General features: G+C 32.4%; 2 protein-coding genes across 3 annotated transcripts; both read left to right on the forward strand.

Moving 5' to 3' along the window:
• The first annotated feature begins 394 nt into the window (after positions 1–394).
• Positions 395–6524, forward strand: LOC134723680 (secretory immunoglobulin A-binding protein EsiB-like). The gene is made up of 5 exons (XM_063587239.1): positions 395–644; positions 2822–2963; positions 4687–4732; positions 5917–6003; positions 6327–6524. The coding sequence occupies exons 1-5, from the start codon at positions 492–494 to the stop codon at positions 6424–6426; spliced, it is 528 nt and encodes a 175-aa protein (XP_063443309.1). The 5' UTR covers positions 395–491; the 3' UTR covers positions 6427–6524.
• A 4021-nt stretch (positions 6525–10545) lies between these two features.
• Positions 10546–16146, forward strand: LOC134721714 (dynein light chain roadblock-type 2). 2 transcript variants are annotated; one of them, XM_063584892.1, is made up of 5 exons: positions 10546–10724; positions 12372–12447; positions 12987–13154; positions 14598–14669; positions 15908–16146. In XM_063584892.1, exons 1-4 carry the CDS (start codon positions 10722–10724, stop codon positions 14642–14644), a joined length of 294 nt encoding a protein of 97 aa, XP_063440962.1. In that variant the 5' UTR covers positions 10546–10721; the 3' UTR covers positions 14645–14669; positions 15908–16146. The 2 variants fall into 2 exon arrangements, with proteins under 2 accessions (XP_063440962.1, XP_063440961.1); XM_063584891.1 differs by lacking the exon at positions 14598–14669.
• Positions 16147–20572: the final 4426 nt, after the last annotated feature.

The following is a 20572-nucleotide window of genomic DNA, read 5'->3' on the forward strand; positions in this document are numbered from 1 at the left end:
ATTTAGCAACCCATTATTGTGTATTATTTATTTCTTGTCCACCCCACCCCTCCTAAAAAAAACGGTCATTATGTTAACCGCATCCACACCCTCAATATATTCAATGTAAGTTATATTTTATATTAGTCCAAATAATACCGTATAGAAAGGCTACTTTTAATGTTGCTGTTATACGCCTTCCTAAGACAAAGGCGTCCAATTTCATTATTATTATTGTTTTTTTTTTTTTTTTTATCAAAAAGCCGTATAAAAAGTGACTATTTCAGATGAAACTATTGGCTTTTGCAGTAGAGGAAAAAGCTGATGAAAATAACGGGCAAAAACCAATAATCAATAATATTGTAAATAAATTATACATTGTTATTTGTTGTCATTGATCAGTGCATTAAAATTCCAATAAAAACAGGTGCCTGAATGACGTCGTCTTGACAACTAATACAACAATCGATAGATGGCGCTGAAAGAATTTGTTGCTGAAACTTGAAGGAAACATGGCTGAAAGTCTGAGAACGTCCGGAGTTAGACAACGTTTAATTCAACCAGAAAATGAAGATCCTGATTGGGATCCATCGTTACCTTATGGAGGAAAAGTTTATTTAGCCAGAAAAAAGAAGCCGGATCCGCTCTATGTTAGAATTATTGAGGTATTTAATAATTTCCATAACTGAATAATGTATTGTTGACTTAATAATATTTCTGACAACTTTCCCTATTTTCAACAACCATGCTCGATCTCTATCTTTTTTATTACACTAATCGTTTTTGTAACACACAAAGTAACATATACCTCTCGGTCTCAATCCAATCCTTAGTCCGAGATTACTCCAACGGCGGTTTTGCCAGACAAACTGGTCCGTGGACTATCCAATCCTATACCACTCCTCTGCACTAACACTGAAACTTTTTAAAGGATCAACAGTCTGGAGACGAGTACAGGGTCTTGTTCAAGGATCTTCAAGTTTAGGAAGGGATTTGTCATTATTTTCATTTGATAAAATGCAATCTCAAAACAGTTTCCGACAAGGATTTTTATCCACGTATGTGTCAACTCATTACATAAACTGCTTGCTAAATGAATTAGTTATTGATAACTCACTTGGAAACTCAACAGATATATATACCCACGACACTTACCATATATATAGAGAAAATCCTGGATAATCACAAGTCTCTTCTATGTTCCTTTGGAATGTCCAACCAAAGATGAAGAAATGAATCTTCCATCACTGTATTGGATGCCTAAACTACATATTAAAGTGTCCTTACAAACAACAGTATATTGCTGTGTCTTTCATGTGCTCCACGGAAACTCTTTCTAAATTATTAACATCTAGTTTATCAGCAATCAAATCAGGGCTTCAAAGTTGTTGTGAAACTGCCTATTCTATAGAGATGGCGTGAATCAGATGTGGATACCGAAAAATTCCTAAGATCTTTTAGACTTACATGTGCATACATCTAAGACTTTTTCGTCTTGCAAAAGTATTAACACATTTGAATTTTCTGCGCTTTACCTCAATATTCCACTTTACAAACTAAAGACAAATTGAAAGAGTTGGTTGGTATTACTTTGTTTCATAAAAAAGAATGGCCAACGTAGATAAAAGTATTCTGTCTTATGGAGGGATACATCCTACTTTGTAAAGGATCACTCTGATTCAAACAAAAAATTCTCTCTGACATTAGCAAGATGCTTGATTTCTTGATTGAATACATATTTGTTACGTTCGGGAGACGTGTTTTTCAACAAACGGTCGTCATTCCAATGGAAACTAATTGTGCCCCTCTTTTTGCCGAATTTTTTTTTGTCATTATGAGGAACTTCTTAGGAAGAAAGATAGAAATATCTTTTAGTTTTACTTTCCGCTATATAGATGATGTTCTCTCACTAAATAATTAAAAATTTGGTGACTGTTGAACGCATCTATATCCCGTCGAACTAGAGATAAAGTATACAACAGATACAGCTTAGTCTGCTTAATATATTGACTTACATCTAGAAATTGACAGTGAGGGTCGGTTGAAAACAAAGCTTTATGACACAAGAGATGATTTCAGCTTCCCAAATGTGAACTTTCCATTTCTATGTAGCAACATTCCAGCAGAACCTGCACACGGAGTATATATATCCCAGTTGATACGATATTCCCATGCTTGTGTTTCCTACCACGATTTTCTTGATAGAGGATTGCTGCACACAAGAAAGCTATTAAGAGTAAATCTGAGTTCCAAATGGTGAAGTTGAAATCATCCCTTCGTAAATTTTACGAACGCCATCACGAGTTGGTCGACCGTTTTGGAATAACCGTTTCACAGATGATATCGGATACTAGTATATGTTCCTTACGTCTAACTACAACCCCGTTCCTTTACATGAATGTGGATCTGCTTTCCATTCCGGAGCACTTGAGATAACCCCCAGTTTTTGGCAGGGTTCGTGTTGCTTTCTCCTTAGTCTTTAGTTTTCTATGTTGTGTCTTGTGTTCTATTATTTGTCTGTCTTTTTCATTTTTAGCCATGGCGTTGTCAGTTTATATTCGATCTAGGAGTTTGACTGTCACTCTGATATATTTCGCCCTTCTTTTATCTCAGGAGGACGTGTTCACCAAGTAATGCGTAGAGCATTCGTTTGAGAACTATGATAGGCTACCCAATTATTTGACGGGTTCGTGTACGCTTCATTTTTAGGTTTGTTTTCTTGTCTTGAAAACTTTTGAATCTTGTTTTCGTTCCCGTGGATTTTTGTTTCAGTCCCATTTTTACCTTTTCAAGAGTTTAATATAATCTTTCTTTTAAAACTTAAAAATATTTCTATTTACAGGCAATGGTTGTGATTGGAACTTTAATGTTTGCACTGTATGCATACTATTATTTCGATCATCTGCATTTCCACGTCACTTATGCATATGGATGGCTGGGTTATCCACAAGCTGAACATCAAGTCGGACAACGATATCTTCATGGTATGCATCTATTTCTAGGAATTAATTAATATAGATAACAGGAGATAATCATATTGCAACCTAATGAGATAAACGAAAATATATAGAAATAGGAAGACGTGGTATGAGTGCCAATGAAACAACTCTCCATCTACATGCAAGTCACAATTATAAAAGTAAACCATTATTGGTCATGGTATAGTCTTCAACACGGAGTCTTGGCACACACCAACAGCAAGCTTACGCTATAAAGGGCCCCAACTATGTCTCCATACATGCAATCTTCATCAATATCAACACTTTTGAATGCTCTTAAAAATTGGTGGATAAAATTATATAGAAAATAACAAACACAACAAGGCCATACTACATAATAGGTTTGTTTGCCCAAACGCTACCTACCCAGAAAAAAGCTGCCTACTCAAATTCTTTTATTGTCATGATTTAAAGAAGTTTTTTTTTAATCAAATAGGCATGAAGACTAATAAACATCTGATACTTCAATTCCTTTTTTTGAAAAAAAAATGCCTACCTACCTACCCACTGTCTCCACCTGGATAGGGTTTGAACAAACCAAAATATTTTTAAGTATGGCTCAAAGATCTACATTCAACGCCAATAGGATTATTTATATGACGTACAAGATAAAACTGACGAGGGTTCACTCTGAAATCGACACATGAATATATCGCGGGGTTGATAAAATATGGTTTGCAATTATATCTCAATCCTCAGTTTCAATGTCGAACAAGTTAATTGTGAGGTATGATGTGGTCCATACCTAATAGAATGTGCACATCCAAATAAAGAAACCCTTAATATGAACGATCTCATGCATATACAGGCTTAAAATTGTCACTAAACTCGGTTTACAACTTTAAATCTTTACAACTTTACATCCGAAGTTTTGATGCATCAACCGCTGTTGCTAAAAATATGTCAGTTACTAGATATCTTACATACGAAAAGAATCTAGAGCAAATCTGATAAGAAAAATAATCAGTATAGGTCTTTCTTTGAAATTTCAGAAAAATCGGACAATTACCGAGTTTTGAGTTGATCCTGAAGAAAACAATTTTTTTTATAAATTTTATCATTTTATGTTTGGTTTCGAAAAATATAAGAGCTAGATGACAAATGAAAATGTTAAAAACGTTTAACAGATGTTGCTGATGTAGAACAAATGTATAAATAGTGATTAAATACGGTCCAAACATTCAACATCTACGAAATTTGCCGTTGGACTAAATTACCTCGGGATTCATTTAATGATTATTGAACCTGTAATGTATTTTCTGAAATCCCTTGAGTAGGCTAATACCTTAAAAGTTATAACTACAGTGCAAACTGTAAGATTCAAAAGATTATAAGCACTATCTGATATAATATAGAACTCGTTTGACGACTCGGATAATTATTATCCCTGGAACGCTAAGTTGCCTTATTGTTTTAGCATTTGTCTCAAGAGTTCGAGAAATAGTTAAAATTAAAGCAGAAAAATGGTCAGTGCAAAATGGCCCACCAAAGTCCTCATTTGAACGAAATTATCTGATTACTCCTTGGAAAATTGTACTTGAAAACACGTTTTTAACGATTTGTATTGACGAACATATGGAGTGAAAGTAAGAAAAAGAAAACAATTGGAAAGGATTTTTATTAGTATCATTATTGCTACTATGGTGCTAGTTGAGTGACCTATCCTCCTAAGGGCCTCATGTTTGATATTTTTTTCTTCTTTCAACAGGGAAAGGTGTAGAAAAACACGAAGGCAAAGCTATGGAATGGTTTAAGTAAGTATATAAATATAGGAAAATATTATCGGTGTGAAATGTGAATACAAATGTATAAGACTGTTTTCCAATTGGTAGCAGCGAGTATATGCTAGAAGATAGACATAAATAGGAAGATGTGGTATTGATTGCCAATGAGACAACTCTCCACTACAGACCCTAATGACACACCAAAATTAACAACTATATAGTTAAAACGAGAAAACTAACAGCCTAATAAGTACCAAAAATAATTAACGAAACACAAATGTGTAACACACAAATAAACGACGACCACGGAATTACAGTCTCCTGACTTAGGACAGGCACATATATAGAGAATGTGGTGGGGTTAAACAGGTTAGCGGGATTCCAACCCTTCCCTAACCTGGAACAGTGGTGTAACAGTACAACATAAGAACGAACTATACAAATCAGTTGAAAAGGATAATATGAATTGAAACAAACTTTTGACCGTGTGTCTTCGATGGCCAAGTGGTCTAAGTTGTTCTGACATCAAAACATCAATGTAGGATAACAAACTTTATTCAAATAGTTTGGAGGGGGGGGGGGGGGTAAAAGTTGCTGCAAGTTTTTTGTTTTTACATCGATTTTACATATATCTAAATTGGTCAATCAATTTCCCCCAAAATTAGTTCAGACGGAGTGAAAAAGTGGGGGGGGGGGGGAGTAGTGAAAAAACAATGTGAATTAAGTTATTTATCCTATATTGAACTTTTGGTGTCGTCTCTAAAATATTCAATACAGGATTTTACATCTCAAACTAAGATTATGATTAACAAAGCAAGGTTACTCAATATATGATTGATCGTTTGTTTTCCCTAAAATATATTCCCTTACTTTGTTTTACTTGGGACGAGATAGTATGTAAGAGATTAACATAAATGTCTTTTTTTTTTGTCTTTGTGTTGCTGTATTATTGATCGTAAAGACAGACACATCTCCTTTGTAGTCCTTTCATAAGACGTCGATCAGTTGTTGTGTATGATATCGACAACGTGGCTTTATTGTCAATAAAGAAAACACAATTAACTCTTTATAAATAAAAAAAATTTAAAAGCGAATTATGGTCCCTTTATATGATATTGATTTTTAGTCTTCTGTCAGTTTATATTTTCCCAATATTTTATTTGAATACAACAACTTACTGTTGGTATAATAAATTCTGATTTGTTTTCCGATAGAAAGGCTTCGGACCAAGGACATCCACATGCATCTTATAATTTAGCTATTGGTCACATGAAGGGCTACAAAACTGGACTGAAACCAGGGTAAGAAAAAATAAAAAAAATAACTGATCAGGTCTAAACCCTTATATACTGTGGCTTTAGTGATTCATTTGCTAATATATAAACTTTTACTAATGTATGGTGCCTGCTCATTTAAAAAAGATTTATTCCAACCTATTCATTTATGATGGTATGGGTGGGATTTACAGTTTAGAGAAAAGAAAAAACTAATCAATAATGGGGAATAGGAGTGCAGAACTATCCCCTCCCTAAGGCTATCCAGACCATAATTTATTATAATTTCGAAAAAAATATTCATACGAATTTCAACAAAAGTCATGTATCTTTCTATTTGTTATTTTCAGAGAATCACACCAGCTTATAGCACACGCAGCATCAAAGGGGGTAAAGGAGGCCCACAGGGTTTTGAATGAAGTTTGTGCACGAGGAGGATGTAAACATTAGAGTATACAATGTTTGTTATACAGCTATGCAAGAGAGCGGATAAATCGACTTTCATAAATATTTAATCATCTGAACACTCGGCTAGGTTAACTGAATTAATTATAACGATCATTGTTCAAAGTTTGTTTAAGAAACTACAGTATACTTTTAACAATTATTTGGTTTTTTTTCCTTTACAGCAATATAAGCATCTAAATATGTCATGATTACTGATAATTGATATATCTATATAATACTAAAATTACGAGGTCCAATTTGTCAGCCGTCATCGGGTAAAAACGACAAATCAAAGAATTCGACTATATATATAACTAATATAGGACAATGGTGTAGATTAAAAATTACACCACTCAAGACCCTTTTGTTTCCAAACAATTAATATTGCCAATAATTAACAAGTTCCGGGTCGAATCCGATACCGATACCAATAGTATATTCATCGGTTACCTATTACCTTATCTGTACGTTACGCATTTGACAGGCGCACCACCAAACGGTGTATTTAGGATTTTGCAACATACACGGGTCATAATCAAAGGGCTGACACTACTAAATTCAATCATTGTCAAATTGTTCCCTATTGTATTTTTATTCAACAATCAGCAAGATTTTCTAAGATAACTAATATAGGACAATGCTGTTGATAAAAAATACTCCATTCCTGGATAGCCAGAACCTTTTGTTTTCCAAATAATTAATATTACCAATAATTGATAAGTTCCAAGTCGACGGGTTCAAACAGAAAGATTTGAAAGCAGAGAATCTGTGTATCTTATAATCGACATGACTTTATCAGATGACAATACCAATTACTAAAATAAGGCTTATATATATATAATTAGGCATAGTTATATACTTTAAATCAGTCACGGACCTGCGATATCACGGGTGTGTACTTGTAGTATTGATATTTCATGAGATTTTACTGTTGATTTAAAACTCGGGAACTTTATCCTTCAACATTTTGTCGTACAAGAACTATATTATATATATGTAGATATGGATTCAGGAACAATTCACTCCACACGCTCTTTTTTTTGTGTGTCTATACACACGTTTAAAACTTTTGTTCATGTTGGCATTGCTGTGCCACCAATAACCACAAAGACTGGATCTGCAACTCGTCTATTCTTATATCTATCCATTGTTTATATATCTTGTACCTGATGCAAACCATATGAGTTTACGTTTAGCAAATTTCTCTCACTTTTAAGTTTTTATCCAACGTAACTTTCAGTCTATAAATCATTATTTATAGATATCATAAAGGACAAGTAATGAGTTTATAAAATAATGATTAAAAGTATAACTCTTGAAGTAGTTAAAATATAGATGTTTCTGAGTCCTAATAAAGAGTGTTCTAGGGTCGGATAGATATGTTTTCTGATTATTGTGTTGTCAGGTAGCAGTCTCTACGTTATTTCTGTCATCTCCTTTTATTTAATTATAAAAGGCAACTATGTATATCTCCAATTTAGCATATGAACATGAGGTCTGCATAGTTTTCAGAAAAAAGGAAATGTATTTGGATCACGATCAATTCATTTTAATCATAAATTGACATTAATGGGAGAAATGTTTTGTCATAATAATAAGCGCGCGAGTACTACTGTGCGTAAATGCTTTGGCGATTTAATGCAAGTGCTAGTGGTCCATAGGTCTAATTTGTGTTTTCAAATAGTGCGTAGTTTTTGACAATTATTATTATATTAAGACATCGCAAAGTCAGATTAAGTATATGTCTAAACTAAACTAAATCATTCCAACCAATTGTTTTTTTTTCTGTGTTTAAAATAGTTTGTGCTATTACGAAGATATTGTAAATATTTTAGCATTATGTTGATAAATAAATATTAATATTATTCTGTTCTTGGAGTGGTTTTTTACCGTAAATATGAAGCGATTTTAACCATTTCTAACCCCCATTTCCGATTGATTATGCTTATAAATGAGATTAGTCAGCAACTTCTCTTAACCCGACATTGCTAGTATATTTCTCTTTATTCCAATTTCTGGACTCTTATTTTGAGTAGTATCATATTACATGTATACTATAATTAAGGATGGGTGCAGAATTATTGTGATTTTATTCCTGTATCAAGAAAAATTAATGGCGTTTTTTAAACACTGTGGTCATGTGTTTGTAAAATTGAGAATGTACATGGGGAATGTGTTAAAGAGACAACAACCCGACCAAAGAGCAGACAACAGCAGAAGGTCACCAACAGGTCTTCAATGTGAATCTTTGATACACCTGAACTAACGTAAATAGAATATATTTACATGATCTTTGAAAATTCAACAACACACGAAAAGTATCAGAAAAAAATGGGTATACCTTGGATCCATAAATCGGACCTCATTTTGTTCATTTCTCGTTTTAATATCTACCTGCTACAATTTATAATCTCATATTTAGACAGTTTTAATACGCATTGACCCTTTTCGACGGGCGTACCGTGCTCATGGCGTAGCTCTCATAATACCTACCTACATGTTACACAAGCATGATTGAGAAGGTTCAGTTCAATAAGTTTTAGCTGTGTATAAATACATGAATGTTTGTTTTGTGTATTTTTAAACATGTTAAATGATTTCAAATTTTAACCATGATAACTCATCAAATGTTATGTTGATCAATGTCCTATCAAGAAGGACAACATCCTGCTCGCCGTTAAGCAGTGGTGGATCCAGGGGACCCCCCTTTTTTTCAACAATTAATGCATTTAAATGAGACATATGCTTGGATTCCCCTTTTTTAATTGGCTGGATCCACCCCTGTTAAGGGTGAGAATAATTGACAATAGATGTAATATGTAGTCATATATATTATGCTCTGCAATTTACATGGATAGACTAGGTGTTTCGTGTTGGAAAGTTTTGAAATTTGGATAGCCATTTGGAAAATATGGTATTTTATATAAAAGAGGGGCAGAAGATATCAGAGGGATATATTCAAACTCAGAAACAAAAATAAACTGACAACGCTAAAAAAAGAAAAAAACAATAGTACAAAAAACACAACATAGAATATTAAAGACTTAGTAACTGATAAAATTTATCATATGTCATAAATGCAAAGAAAAACATGTACACAGAATCTATTTTCCAATCAGTTTGCAAATAGGAATTTTTATCTTGCAAAAGGCTACCTTCAAAACCCGCAAACAGTTTTTGCAAGAGTTCTTTCAACGTGCAGACTTTGATGATATTTCTCAACACCAGGTATCTTCGTATACATCTCACACAACCTAAAGGAAGACCCTCACGGGGTTAGTTGTAACCTTCAGTCTTAGGAACTTGGTTTATAATACTTGCCGTTTAAAACGGAAAACTCAACCTGGGTATATAAACATATTATACAAAGTTTTTTAGTTTGTGCTGGGTAAGCATTCGGAAAAAGTAAACCCCAGAGACTTCACGGTCTCAACATATAACATTTTGTATCGTAAGTAACGTTTCTTCATGCTTTTTGTTGTGTATGTTCTTCTTTTTTCTGATGATATGAGCATAAGTATTGTTTTTGGTTATGAAATTGCTATATAGAATAGACAAATTACATTGCAGAATATATGTTACGTGTCAGGAGTTAGAAAAAAACCACATGCATATATTTTGTCTCGAGAATTCTGCGTCTTTTAACATTCTGTTTTTACTTGAAAAATCCAATGGATAGATGTCGAATATTTTTGGCCCTGTACCTGAGTGACGGTATACAAACTCAGTATAAAGGCAGCCACATGATTTATGCTTTCCCTACAATAAAATAAAATCTTTTGGCACAACTGAAAAAATACTAATATTGCAAACCCAGGTTTGTTTATTGTTTTTTTTTTCCTTCGGTAATTTTAATAAAGGCTTATTTCATAATTTCCTCCAATGTAGTCCCTTAGCACAAGGGTTTGTATAGTAAGTCTAACTATACAGATCTATACAAATCCTTGCTTTATAGCAGAACAACGTATATTTAAAATTTCGCGCGCACCTGTCGTTTTAACTGGTACCTAGCATACAGAGTTGAAATTTTAAAACCAGTAGAAACAAATAGTTTTTATTTTCTGTACAAAGAGAACACAAAGGCATGTTAAACTTATTTTGTAAATCATAAACAATTAATAAAAATATTTATTAGACTATGACATTTACAACAAGACCATTAAAACATCGTATTTTTCTCGGAGGCTATATGGGATTAGAACGGAAATCAAGTTCACGCATGTCAAATCAAAAGTTGTAACCAAGGAAAGATCTTTTTCAACACAAGCAAATCTGCAACATAAACAACACACAGAAAAATGGTAAGAATAACATACACATTATCTTAAACTTATGATTTAGTGATCCATCTTCTTAAATCAATGAAACTTAACTTTCAGAAGATATGTTAAAAACTGAAAAGAGGTGTTTAAAAAAACACAAATATGCACACTTTCATATTTATGACATTTTGAAGAGAACACATTTGAGTTATTTGGATTGTATATTGTTAGTTCAACTCGCCGTTAAGGATATATTCTACAAAACATATTTAACATTGATTTGTACCCATGAGGGATTTTGATATAAAATCAATTTTTAACAGGTAAGCAGTATCGACCATGAATGACTCATCAAAGATTTGTATAGTAATATAATAGCATACAAATCCTTGCCCTTGGAAATGTATTTCAATACTTTTTTTCTTGTAAAAATAACACACATTTAAACACATACACCATGTTAACAGCACTTGTAAAACAGAATGTCAAGTTGTATTTAGGATGAACTAAAGAAATAAAAGTTTCATGCATTTGATTATTGATATTAAACATCATTTGGAAAGCATATACATGTACATGTAACCAAGCCAGTCATTGCTATAGCAATTTACTGTATATTGTACAAAATGTATGTACTGGTTATTCTTCAATTAACCTGGAAAACCCTTCAAGAGGTTACAGTGAATTCTGTGTTTACATATGATAAGCTTAATAAAAATTATATCAGGATGAAATATCATCTGGCGAAATTTTTTCTCCCTAAACGGGAACCTTTGTGTTCAACTTGGTTCGTTTAGTCTGATGCGCTATTACCACTACATCATGTCTCCGTTGCTCTAACAAAACTTACTTCTTTGAAATATCTTAAAGTGTACATCATATGAGGTATCAGGTCTGTTCGCGCCCAATATACTTTCGCACCCAACACGTTCGCACCCAAGGTCCGTTCGCACTCTACACGTTCGCTCCCAATTTTAATTTAAATTCCAGTTGAATATTTGGAAAATCAGGATTGTTGTTTTAATTGCTTTGACGTAAATACTGAATGTATTTATAGCTTGGTATGAGTAAAAGATTGAATATTTTAAATGATAAATTAAACCCAAAAGATAATTGTTTTTAATAACAGCTTGGTCCCTTAGATCTGAAACAATGAAATAATGAAATAAATTTATTCAACTCACAAAAAAAACGTAGTCAGAATCTCACTTCATTTTGAAACAAGTCAATGAAACAAAGTTATAGGCAATACAGTAAAAAAACATGATTAAGTGTTATTCAACACAAAATAAAACGTTGACAGAATCCCACTTTAATTATAGAAAGGAATATTATTATTTTTTAACAATACGCTCTAAAAAACATGATTAAGATTTATTCAACACTTAAAAAATGCTGTCTCGCTTTATTTTGAGACAAAGAAATCAATTATACTTTTAATAATACTACTTGCCAAAACTTTATTGCAAAGTTATTAAACACAAAACCAATTAAAATTGGGCGCGAACATGTAGGGTGCGAACAGACTTTGGGTGCGAACATGTGGGGTGCGAAAGTGAAAGGGGGCGAACAAGAGTGGGTGCGAACGTGAATGGGCGCGAACGGACCCGGATTCATCATATGACATCTACATTAAATATCTGCCCTCCCATTTATCTTTTACAAAATTTTATTATTATGTTTCAGTCTGAAGTAGAAGAAACATTAAAGAGGATTCAAGGCCATCGTGGGGTCATAGGAACTATTGTTGTTAATATGGAAGGTATGATGCTTAGATATATCTACATGTAAAACATTGTTCAATCGATGGTCAATTGTACATTTTTTGAAATCAGTCATAGACATGATTGACCAGAAATTGTTTCAATTTTTTTAAACTGTTCAGTTTGATTACAAATGATAAAACTATAAAACTCCACTGAATTGCAACACTGCATCTTATGAAGTATATTTTCAACAATTCCATGTATGTTAACCATTTAAAATGGGCTAAGAGTCTTTCAAAATTCATATTAAACTAATATATTTATTTTATTTAGTAAGATTTTTACGTAATAAGTGTATCTAAGAAAAAAGGATTTTCAAGTTCGAGTTCTTCATTAACATTTTAAGGTATTTTGTAATAATGTAGTTCATGCAAACACATGCAAGTATTTGAGACTCCAATTAATCTGGCATCCCCTCACATATAAAAGTTTTACGTTCATATGGTCATCAATTTACAAATAAGTGGTTTCATATCGCTTGTACCTGTAAAAAATCATGTAAAGAATTAAAAATATTTGTATGAACTATTTTCAGGTATTCCCATCAGAACAACCCTTGACAATTCTACAACAGTACAGTATGCTGGTCTGATCACACAACTGACATCAAAAGCCAGAAGTACAGTCCGTGACATTGATCCACAGAATGACCTCACATTCCTTAGGATACGATCGAAAAAACATGAAATTATGGTTGCCCCTGGTATGTGTACAGCTAGATTATTTTATTAAATGAGTCTAGTAACACCATTTACATAGTCTGTTTCTATGAAAGAAGATATTAAAAGAAAGACAAAATGAGAGATAACAGTAACATTAGTTTTGAATATTTACATTTATTGTATTATTCAGGTTAAAAACAAAGGAAAAAGACATTGTACATTGTATTATGTCAGTGGTTAAAAAACTTTGCAAAATTGAATCATCAAAACTTTTGAAAAAGTATTTCTCACTCATTAGTTTAATAGTTTGAAAGACAATATTCTGATATTATATGCAAGTTTTAAATGCTTCGTAACCATGATAACATGTGGACGTCAGAGCCTATGTTTTGTCCACTTAAATGCTTTACAAACAATCTTCCTGAATTTCTTCCTCTTTTTTAACATACAAATTTAACAACTTACAACAAACTTTGCTAGTTAAATTAGTGTTTTATATGCTTGCATATGTGCTCTTGGTTTAGGTTTTGTAGCATTATTTATATTGTATATTTATTATATATATTTGTATGCACATACACATTACACATTTTAACAATATTAACAATATTTATAACACAGATTGATTTTGTATTTTGCTTTTACTAATTTTATTAACATGATGATCATATAAGATACTTTTACTAACCATGACCAAAATCACAGGAAATTAATAACTATCTTAAAGACTATGGGTCTCAGCTCTCAATTACGAAAGTCTCTGTATTGTGTTCTAAAGATTGGACATCTTAACCTTGTAATTTGCTATTAACATTGTGTTGTTAGTTAGCATGAGACATGTCAGCTATTGTTATGTCATGTATGTGTATTGTCAAAGTCAGTGTGAGCTTTACCATCCTAAAATTTGGGTGTTCCTCTTTATAAGGTTAACTGTTTCTAGTGTTTTGATTTACCCTAGGCTACTCTGTACCCAGGTACCATATGATCAAACTTCTCTGCACTCTCCATGTATTGTAAGTGTGTCTCCAGAAATATTTATAAAACGTTAAAAGGGGATTTTAGTTGCGTAAACTATGATTAAGAAGAAAACTCAAAGAAAGGGGGTTCCATCATCCCAACCAACTCTCAATCCAATATGATAATTTAACGTGTGTAATTTATGCTTTAATAATTGTGTTTTAAAACTTTGTGTGTTTGCTAGGCTAGATAATCAAAACTGTTATGCTAAGCTTGAGTTGAACCATTTCATCTAATAACAAAAATAAGTAGTTTTTATGCAAATTTATAATGATACAAATGTTAAAAATCTAATAAATGAGATAAACATTATTATTTATATTAACCAAATGATATATACGAAAATTATCAGAAATTTTGCAGTTATTAATGTAGAAAATTAAATGTAAATTTTACAATGCATGATTTCAAAACTGTGCATATAATTGAGAGCATTGCTTTAGATGTATATTTCTCTATTTATACAGAAAATGAATATTTGTTGATTGTCATCCAGAATCCTGATGCGGTGTAAGAGTTGTCTCCCATAAGTATACAAGGTACTTGAATGGATGCTTGCAAAATTGTATGACAGTTCAATTTTGAGAATGGGCAATTGTTACCTTAAGTTTTGGTTTTCTATGAAAACAATTTTTCCTTATTTTGATTGATTCTAGTTCTTCAGTTTTATTTTGGTTTGAAGTCTTATCTTTCATGTACATTAATTTTGTTATTATTTATTACTGATGGAGGTTTTCTTTGAATTCAAGCTCCTTTTCTTAATTCTTTTGTTCAGTTTTGTTGAATCTTTTTAGCATGTTTATGATAAGAAAATTTGTGCAGTTTATTAAGACATTTTGTATTTACATTATTGTCCCCATAGTTAATTTTATTTAGTTTTATAGTATGCATGCATATTTTCTTACATTTCTTGCTCAGAACAGAAACTTACTGCTTACAGATATACACATTTAAAATTAATAACTTCACAGCTAACTCTCACAAACGATGTGTTTTTATATACTACATTGTCACATACTACACTTATGCACACACACTTTTCTACATCTTTTCATCCTTATCCTAACCTAAGGATAGAGTTATGCACGCACATGTTTCTTCCTCTTTTTATCCTTATCCTAACTACAGCTTATTTTACAGATTAGAGACAAAAAAACACACCACATCTAATAAATGATCATGCATGAGATGCTTAGATTGATGAAGTACAATTTCAATCATAGTGATACTATCTTTCACAGAATTTTATATATATTTTTGTAAATGCTTTATATTCTGAAACCAGAAAAAAAGATCCAATATATACATGTAGCTCTTCCAGCATGTCCTTTCATATAAGTCTTGACTGAACATTATGAATGTATATGCACAATTGTGTTGCTCTAAGGTTTTTGGCCTGGTAATGCAATGCAGAAATTTATTTAAAACACTTTCTCCCATAGACAGATTGAAAAGATTTTAATAGGAAAAAAAACACTATCGAAACTACACAGTGATGTTTTAAACTGAAGATAATAACGTTTAAGTGAATAGATTAAAACTTGGTAAATAAACAATGTTGTTCTACTCTTCAGAATTGAGTAAAAAAAATATAAAGAATCTCATGACATACACACTCATTTTAAATCAGTGCTCAATTTATTCAATAAAGTTTATTTCAAATCTATCAAAAAAGACTGTTGAAGTTTTTCAAAGACAGACAATCTAACATTTTTTTTATATATAGAATATAAGTTCTGAAACACATTGCTGAATATTATTTTTTTCTCTATTTCAGAAAAGGAGTATACATTGATCTGCATACAATCACCATACGACAATTAGACTGTGGAAACTTACATCTGGAAGAAAACTTTCAATATTTCTTGTTTTAATGTTATATAATATGTACAATTTGTCTAATGTATTTACGTTTCAACTTTGTGACCAAAATTAAGCATTAATTTAATTCATTCTAAAAAGGTTATTTATTGGTCAATATGTGAAATTTATCATTAATACACATATAAAAAAATAGTTTTCTTTTTTTGCTATAAAGACAAATTAATTATTAAAGTCATTTATGTTGCAAAAGTGTGAGTTAGCAGTCAATAGTATGTTGATAGTGTTGTCAACATTTTGGTTCATCATGGTTAAAATTTTGTCTTGTTTGCAACGAAATCCCCATATGAGAGATACAGGTATTAGTTGACTTTCTAGGGTGGCAAAGTTTACTTTATGTAGCTTTATATTTCAGAAGGCAGAAGACTTCAAAGCTTCATATCTTATATGCAGATACCTTCTGTAACAAAGATTCATTGTAATACAAATTTATGTCCCTGTATAATTAGCAGGGAGGGAATTTAGTTGAACCCATGTCCATCTGTTCTTCTGTTTGTCCCAACATTGTTTTTTTTTCAGTTCTCTGAACTTAAGTTTGCCACTATATAAATAACACATAGCTGAGAGGGTGATAGAGCAGATTGGTACCCCGAGAAAACATTGTCAACAGCGGCGAAGCCAAGGTTGACAATGCCTTTTCAAGGGGTTCCAATCTGCTCTATCACCCTCTCAGCTATGTGTTATTTAATTTATTATACTGAATGTCCTATAATTTTTGGCTTTAACAGATTAATTATACCCCACGCAACGAGTTGTAGATGTGCATATCGACAGGAAATTACGATTCAATTTTTTTTCTAGGAGTTACACCTCTTTGAACTTATTTGCTTTAAGGTACTACTTCAACAGTTTGTCATCTCAACTCCTCTGAAACCACACAACAGAATTTCATGAAATTTTGTAGAAAATAAGGACATACTATGCATGTAGATGTGCATATTGACAGGAAATTATTATTCAATATTTTTTCTTATACAATTTTTTTCCTTACACTTATTTAATTTCTCCAATGACAATGTGGGGACATGGGGTATGTGAGCGTGCTCACTAAGGTTCTTTAATTTTATTTTAAAAGTATTTTCTATGACGTCACGTTCATAACAACGTTACGGGTATTAGAAAAAAACGACTTCATTGTTCTTTGAATAATCGATTTCTGATTGGTCTAGACGAGAGAGTAACATTAAAAAAAATTGTCACCCCCTCAGCCATGTGATAGAGTAAATTGACACCCTCGTCTTAGCCAATCAAAATATGGCATTTTAACGTGAAGTATAATAAAAATAAATGTTATGAAACTTATTCATAACGCTTATTACCCCATAACACAGATCAATATTGAAATTTGGTGTTTGTAATGATAGTAATTTGGAGTACACATCTCATTGGCAGGTTTCTTCTGACCTTGTCCTGGTTAATATTGTTTATCTTTCAAGTCCCCTGTCAAGAAGACTTTAGGTTCACAGTCCATCTGTCTGTCATCCCTGCACATCAGGTTTCCACACTTGTTTCATCATGCTTGAAGATTGGGATTTGATATTCGGTGTATTGTTTTATCATGACGTGTTACAGTTCAAGTTTTAATTTTGTTCCAGTCTGAAGACTTCGTTCAGATTTATGGTCCTTGGACTTACAAAATTCACTTGAATAATCAGTTTTCAACAATCTTTTCATCATGCTTGCAGAAATTGATTTATTTTTTGTCATATAGATTGCCCCATGACAAGTCATAGATCAAGTTAGCATTTTGATCCAAAACAATGAAATTTAAACCGGTTAGGGACTATGTATTGCCATGCAATATTCACAGAATGTTCATTATCAGATACTATGAGCAATAAGCTTGACAGTTACATTAGGTGCATGGAATGATTGTGAGGTGTGCACGTCTGTTCGGCAGATTTCATATATATGTATGCTGTTGACCTCATTTTCATGGTTCATTGAATTGGTCAGTGAAGTTTTTGTGTGTTTTCTCAGATACTGCGATAGATCAATGATATATGGAATGCTTGTAAGGTAAACTTTTTTGTCTGGCATGATTGATGTGACCTTGACCTTATTTCATGGTCATACGTTTAAATATTTTGTGGTTTTTATCTAACCTTGAGCTCATGTTCATGAATCTTTGGTAATGTTTTCACTCGTATTACTAAAATATAATTAGTGAACCTCTAGATTGCACAGAAATAACAACAAGCACTTTATAGTATCTTATATCATTGTATTTGAAATAGACCAAGTTTAGTTCAGTTAAGGATGTTTAGGATTTTTAACTGGAAGAATGTTTCATATTATTGAAACAAAACTTAGATATATGGTCGGGCATCACTGTGTACAAGTTTATAGTTACAGGAGTTCTGAACCATTACTCTAGAACTTTTTCACTAAATATGGATTGATTGATTGATTGTTGGTTGCTCAACATCCATAGAAAAAATCCTTATAAAAAAAGATGTGAATGATAGTCAAGAGACATCTCTTCAAAAGAGACAAAATGACATAGAAATGAACAACTATAGGTCACTGCACAGCCTTCAACAATTGGCAAAGGCCATACGACATAGTCGGCTATAAAAGGTCCAAAATGACAAATGTAAAACAATTCAAACGAGAAAAATAACTGCTTGATTTAATGAAGAGTAACACAGCTATACATGACAACCACTGAATTGCGGGCTCCTGACTTGGGACACTTGTAAAGATATAAGTGAGACCCAACTCTCTAATCTGGGAGAGATGGTTAACAGTACAACATATTGTGAACAAACAATTAAAATCAATTGAAAATATCATTCCTCTGAACATGGCTTAAAATAGAAATACATCTAACAACACAGAGTGCATGTGGCCATTACTAAAAGATTCCGAAAATAAAAAGATTACAGAATGGAGAGAACTCCTATTTACTGACGGCTACCAAAAGCAATAAAACAAGAGTGCACATGCTGAAATGTCTGGCCTTCTTTACTAACCATTGAAATTATGTTGTTAGTCCTTCATATAAAGCTTTACAACTAATATCACATCAATTTAACATGATCAAAGAAAATGAGGTCAAGATAAGATAAACCAACCTGGAACTACATGTACACTTTACTATCATTCTATACACCAATTAATGGCAATTATGCTTTAAATATAGTTAAGCTAATGCACATCGTAGAAACAAACTAAACAAGGAAAACTTAGCATTGATCAATGAACCATTAAAATGAGACCAAGGACACATGAATGATGCCAGACAGACATGTACACCTTACAATCATAACATGTTTTAAATATAGTTGCCCTTAGCATATACCGTACATGTAGTATCTAAAAATAAACTGAACAAGGAAAACTTAAGATTGACCAATGAACCATGAAAACGAGGTCATGGTCAAATGATTATTGCAAGATAGACATTTGTACCTTACATTCATTCCATACACAAATATTGTAGAGCTACTGCTAATAGTCTTGAAAAAACAGACTTAAAAAACAACAAGAGTGCACACACTGAAATGTCTCACCTTCTTTACTAATCCTTGATACTATCTTGATAGACCTAAATATAAAGCTTTATTACAACTGTCACATAAACTCAACATTAACCAAGAAAATGAAACATTGATCAATGAACCATGCCAGGTAGACATTTACATTAGGTACCGTACAACAAATATAGTTGACTTATTGCTTATAAATAAGGAAAAAACAGACCAAAACACAAACACTTAAAACTTAGCAATGGATCGTGAAAATGAGGTCATGGTCAAATAAAACCTGTGTAACCGACATATAGATCATAAAATATTTCCATACACCAAATAAAGTTGACCTAATGTATAAAGTATTAGGGAAATAGACCAAAACTACAAAACTAAACTTTGACCACTGAACCATGAAAATGAGGTCAAGGTCAAATGACACCTGTCAGCTAGACATGCACACCTTACAATCATTCCATACACCAATTATAGTAGACCTATTGCATATAGTATAAGAAAAACAGACCAAAACACAAAAACTCAACTATAACCACTGAACCATGAAAATGAGGTCAAGGTCAGATGACACCTGTCAGTTGAACATGTACACCTTACAGTCCTTCCATACACCAAATATACTAGACCTATTGCTTATAGTATCTGAGACATGGACTTGACCACGAAAACTTAACCTTGTTCACTGATCCATAAAATGAGGTCGAGGTCAAGTGAAAACGGTCTGACAGACATGAGGACCTTGCAAGGTACGCACATACCAAATATAGTTATCCAATTACTTATAATAAGAGAAAATTTAACATTACAAAAAATGTTAACTTTTTTTGCAATTAGTCACAACCATGAAAATGAGGTCAAGAACATTTGAGACGTGACTGACGGAAACTTTGTAACAAGAGGCATCAATATATAAAGAATGAATTATTCAGGTCTTCCACCTTCTAAAATATAAAACCTTTAAAAAGTAAGCTAACACTGTCGTAGCCGCCAGATCACTGTCACAAAAGTCGAAGGCTCTACAAAAAGGTAGACATTAACCTCAAAAGCTAACAAAACATTTAAACAGACTT

This window comes from Mytilus trossulus, chromosome 6 (assembly GCF_036588685.1).
Source record: "Mytilus trossulus isolate FHL-02 chromosome 6, PNRI_Mtr1.1.1.hap1, whole genome shotgun sequence".
Classification (NCBI taxonomy): domain Eukaryota; kingdom Metazoa; phylum Mollusca; class Bivalvia; order Mytilida; family Mytilidae; genus Mytilus; species Mytilus trossulus.

What these genes read in the sequence shown, in the direction of transcription:
- LOC134723680 (XM_063587239.1), top strand. Translation starts at nt 492, where the DNA reads ATGGCTGAAAGTCTGAGAACGTCCGGAGTTAGACAACGTTTAATTCAA. An exon ending in CGGACAACGATATCTTCATG is followed by an intron (nt 2,964 to 4,686) that starts GTATGCATCTAT and finishes TTCTTTCAACAG; the next exon opens with GGAAAGGTGTAGAAAAACAC. An exon ending in AAAACTGGACTGAAACCAGG is followed by an intron (nt 6,004 to 6,326) that starts GTAAGAAAAAAT and finishes TGTTATTTTCAG; the next exon opens with AGAATCACACCAGCTTATAG.
- LOC134721714 (XM_063584892.1), top strand. An exon ending in TATTGTTGTTAATATGGAAG is followed by an intron (nt 12,448 to 12,986) that starts GTATGATGCTTA and finishes AACTATTTTCAG; the next exon opens with GTATTCCCATCAGAACAACC. An exon ending in TGAAATTATGGTTGCCCCTG is followed by an intron (nt 13,155 to 14,597) that starts GTATGTGTACAG and finishes CTATTTATACAG; the next exon opens with AAAATGAATATTTGTTGATT.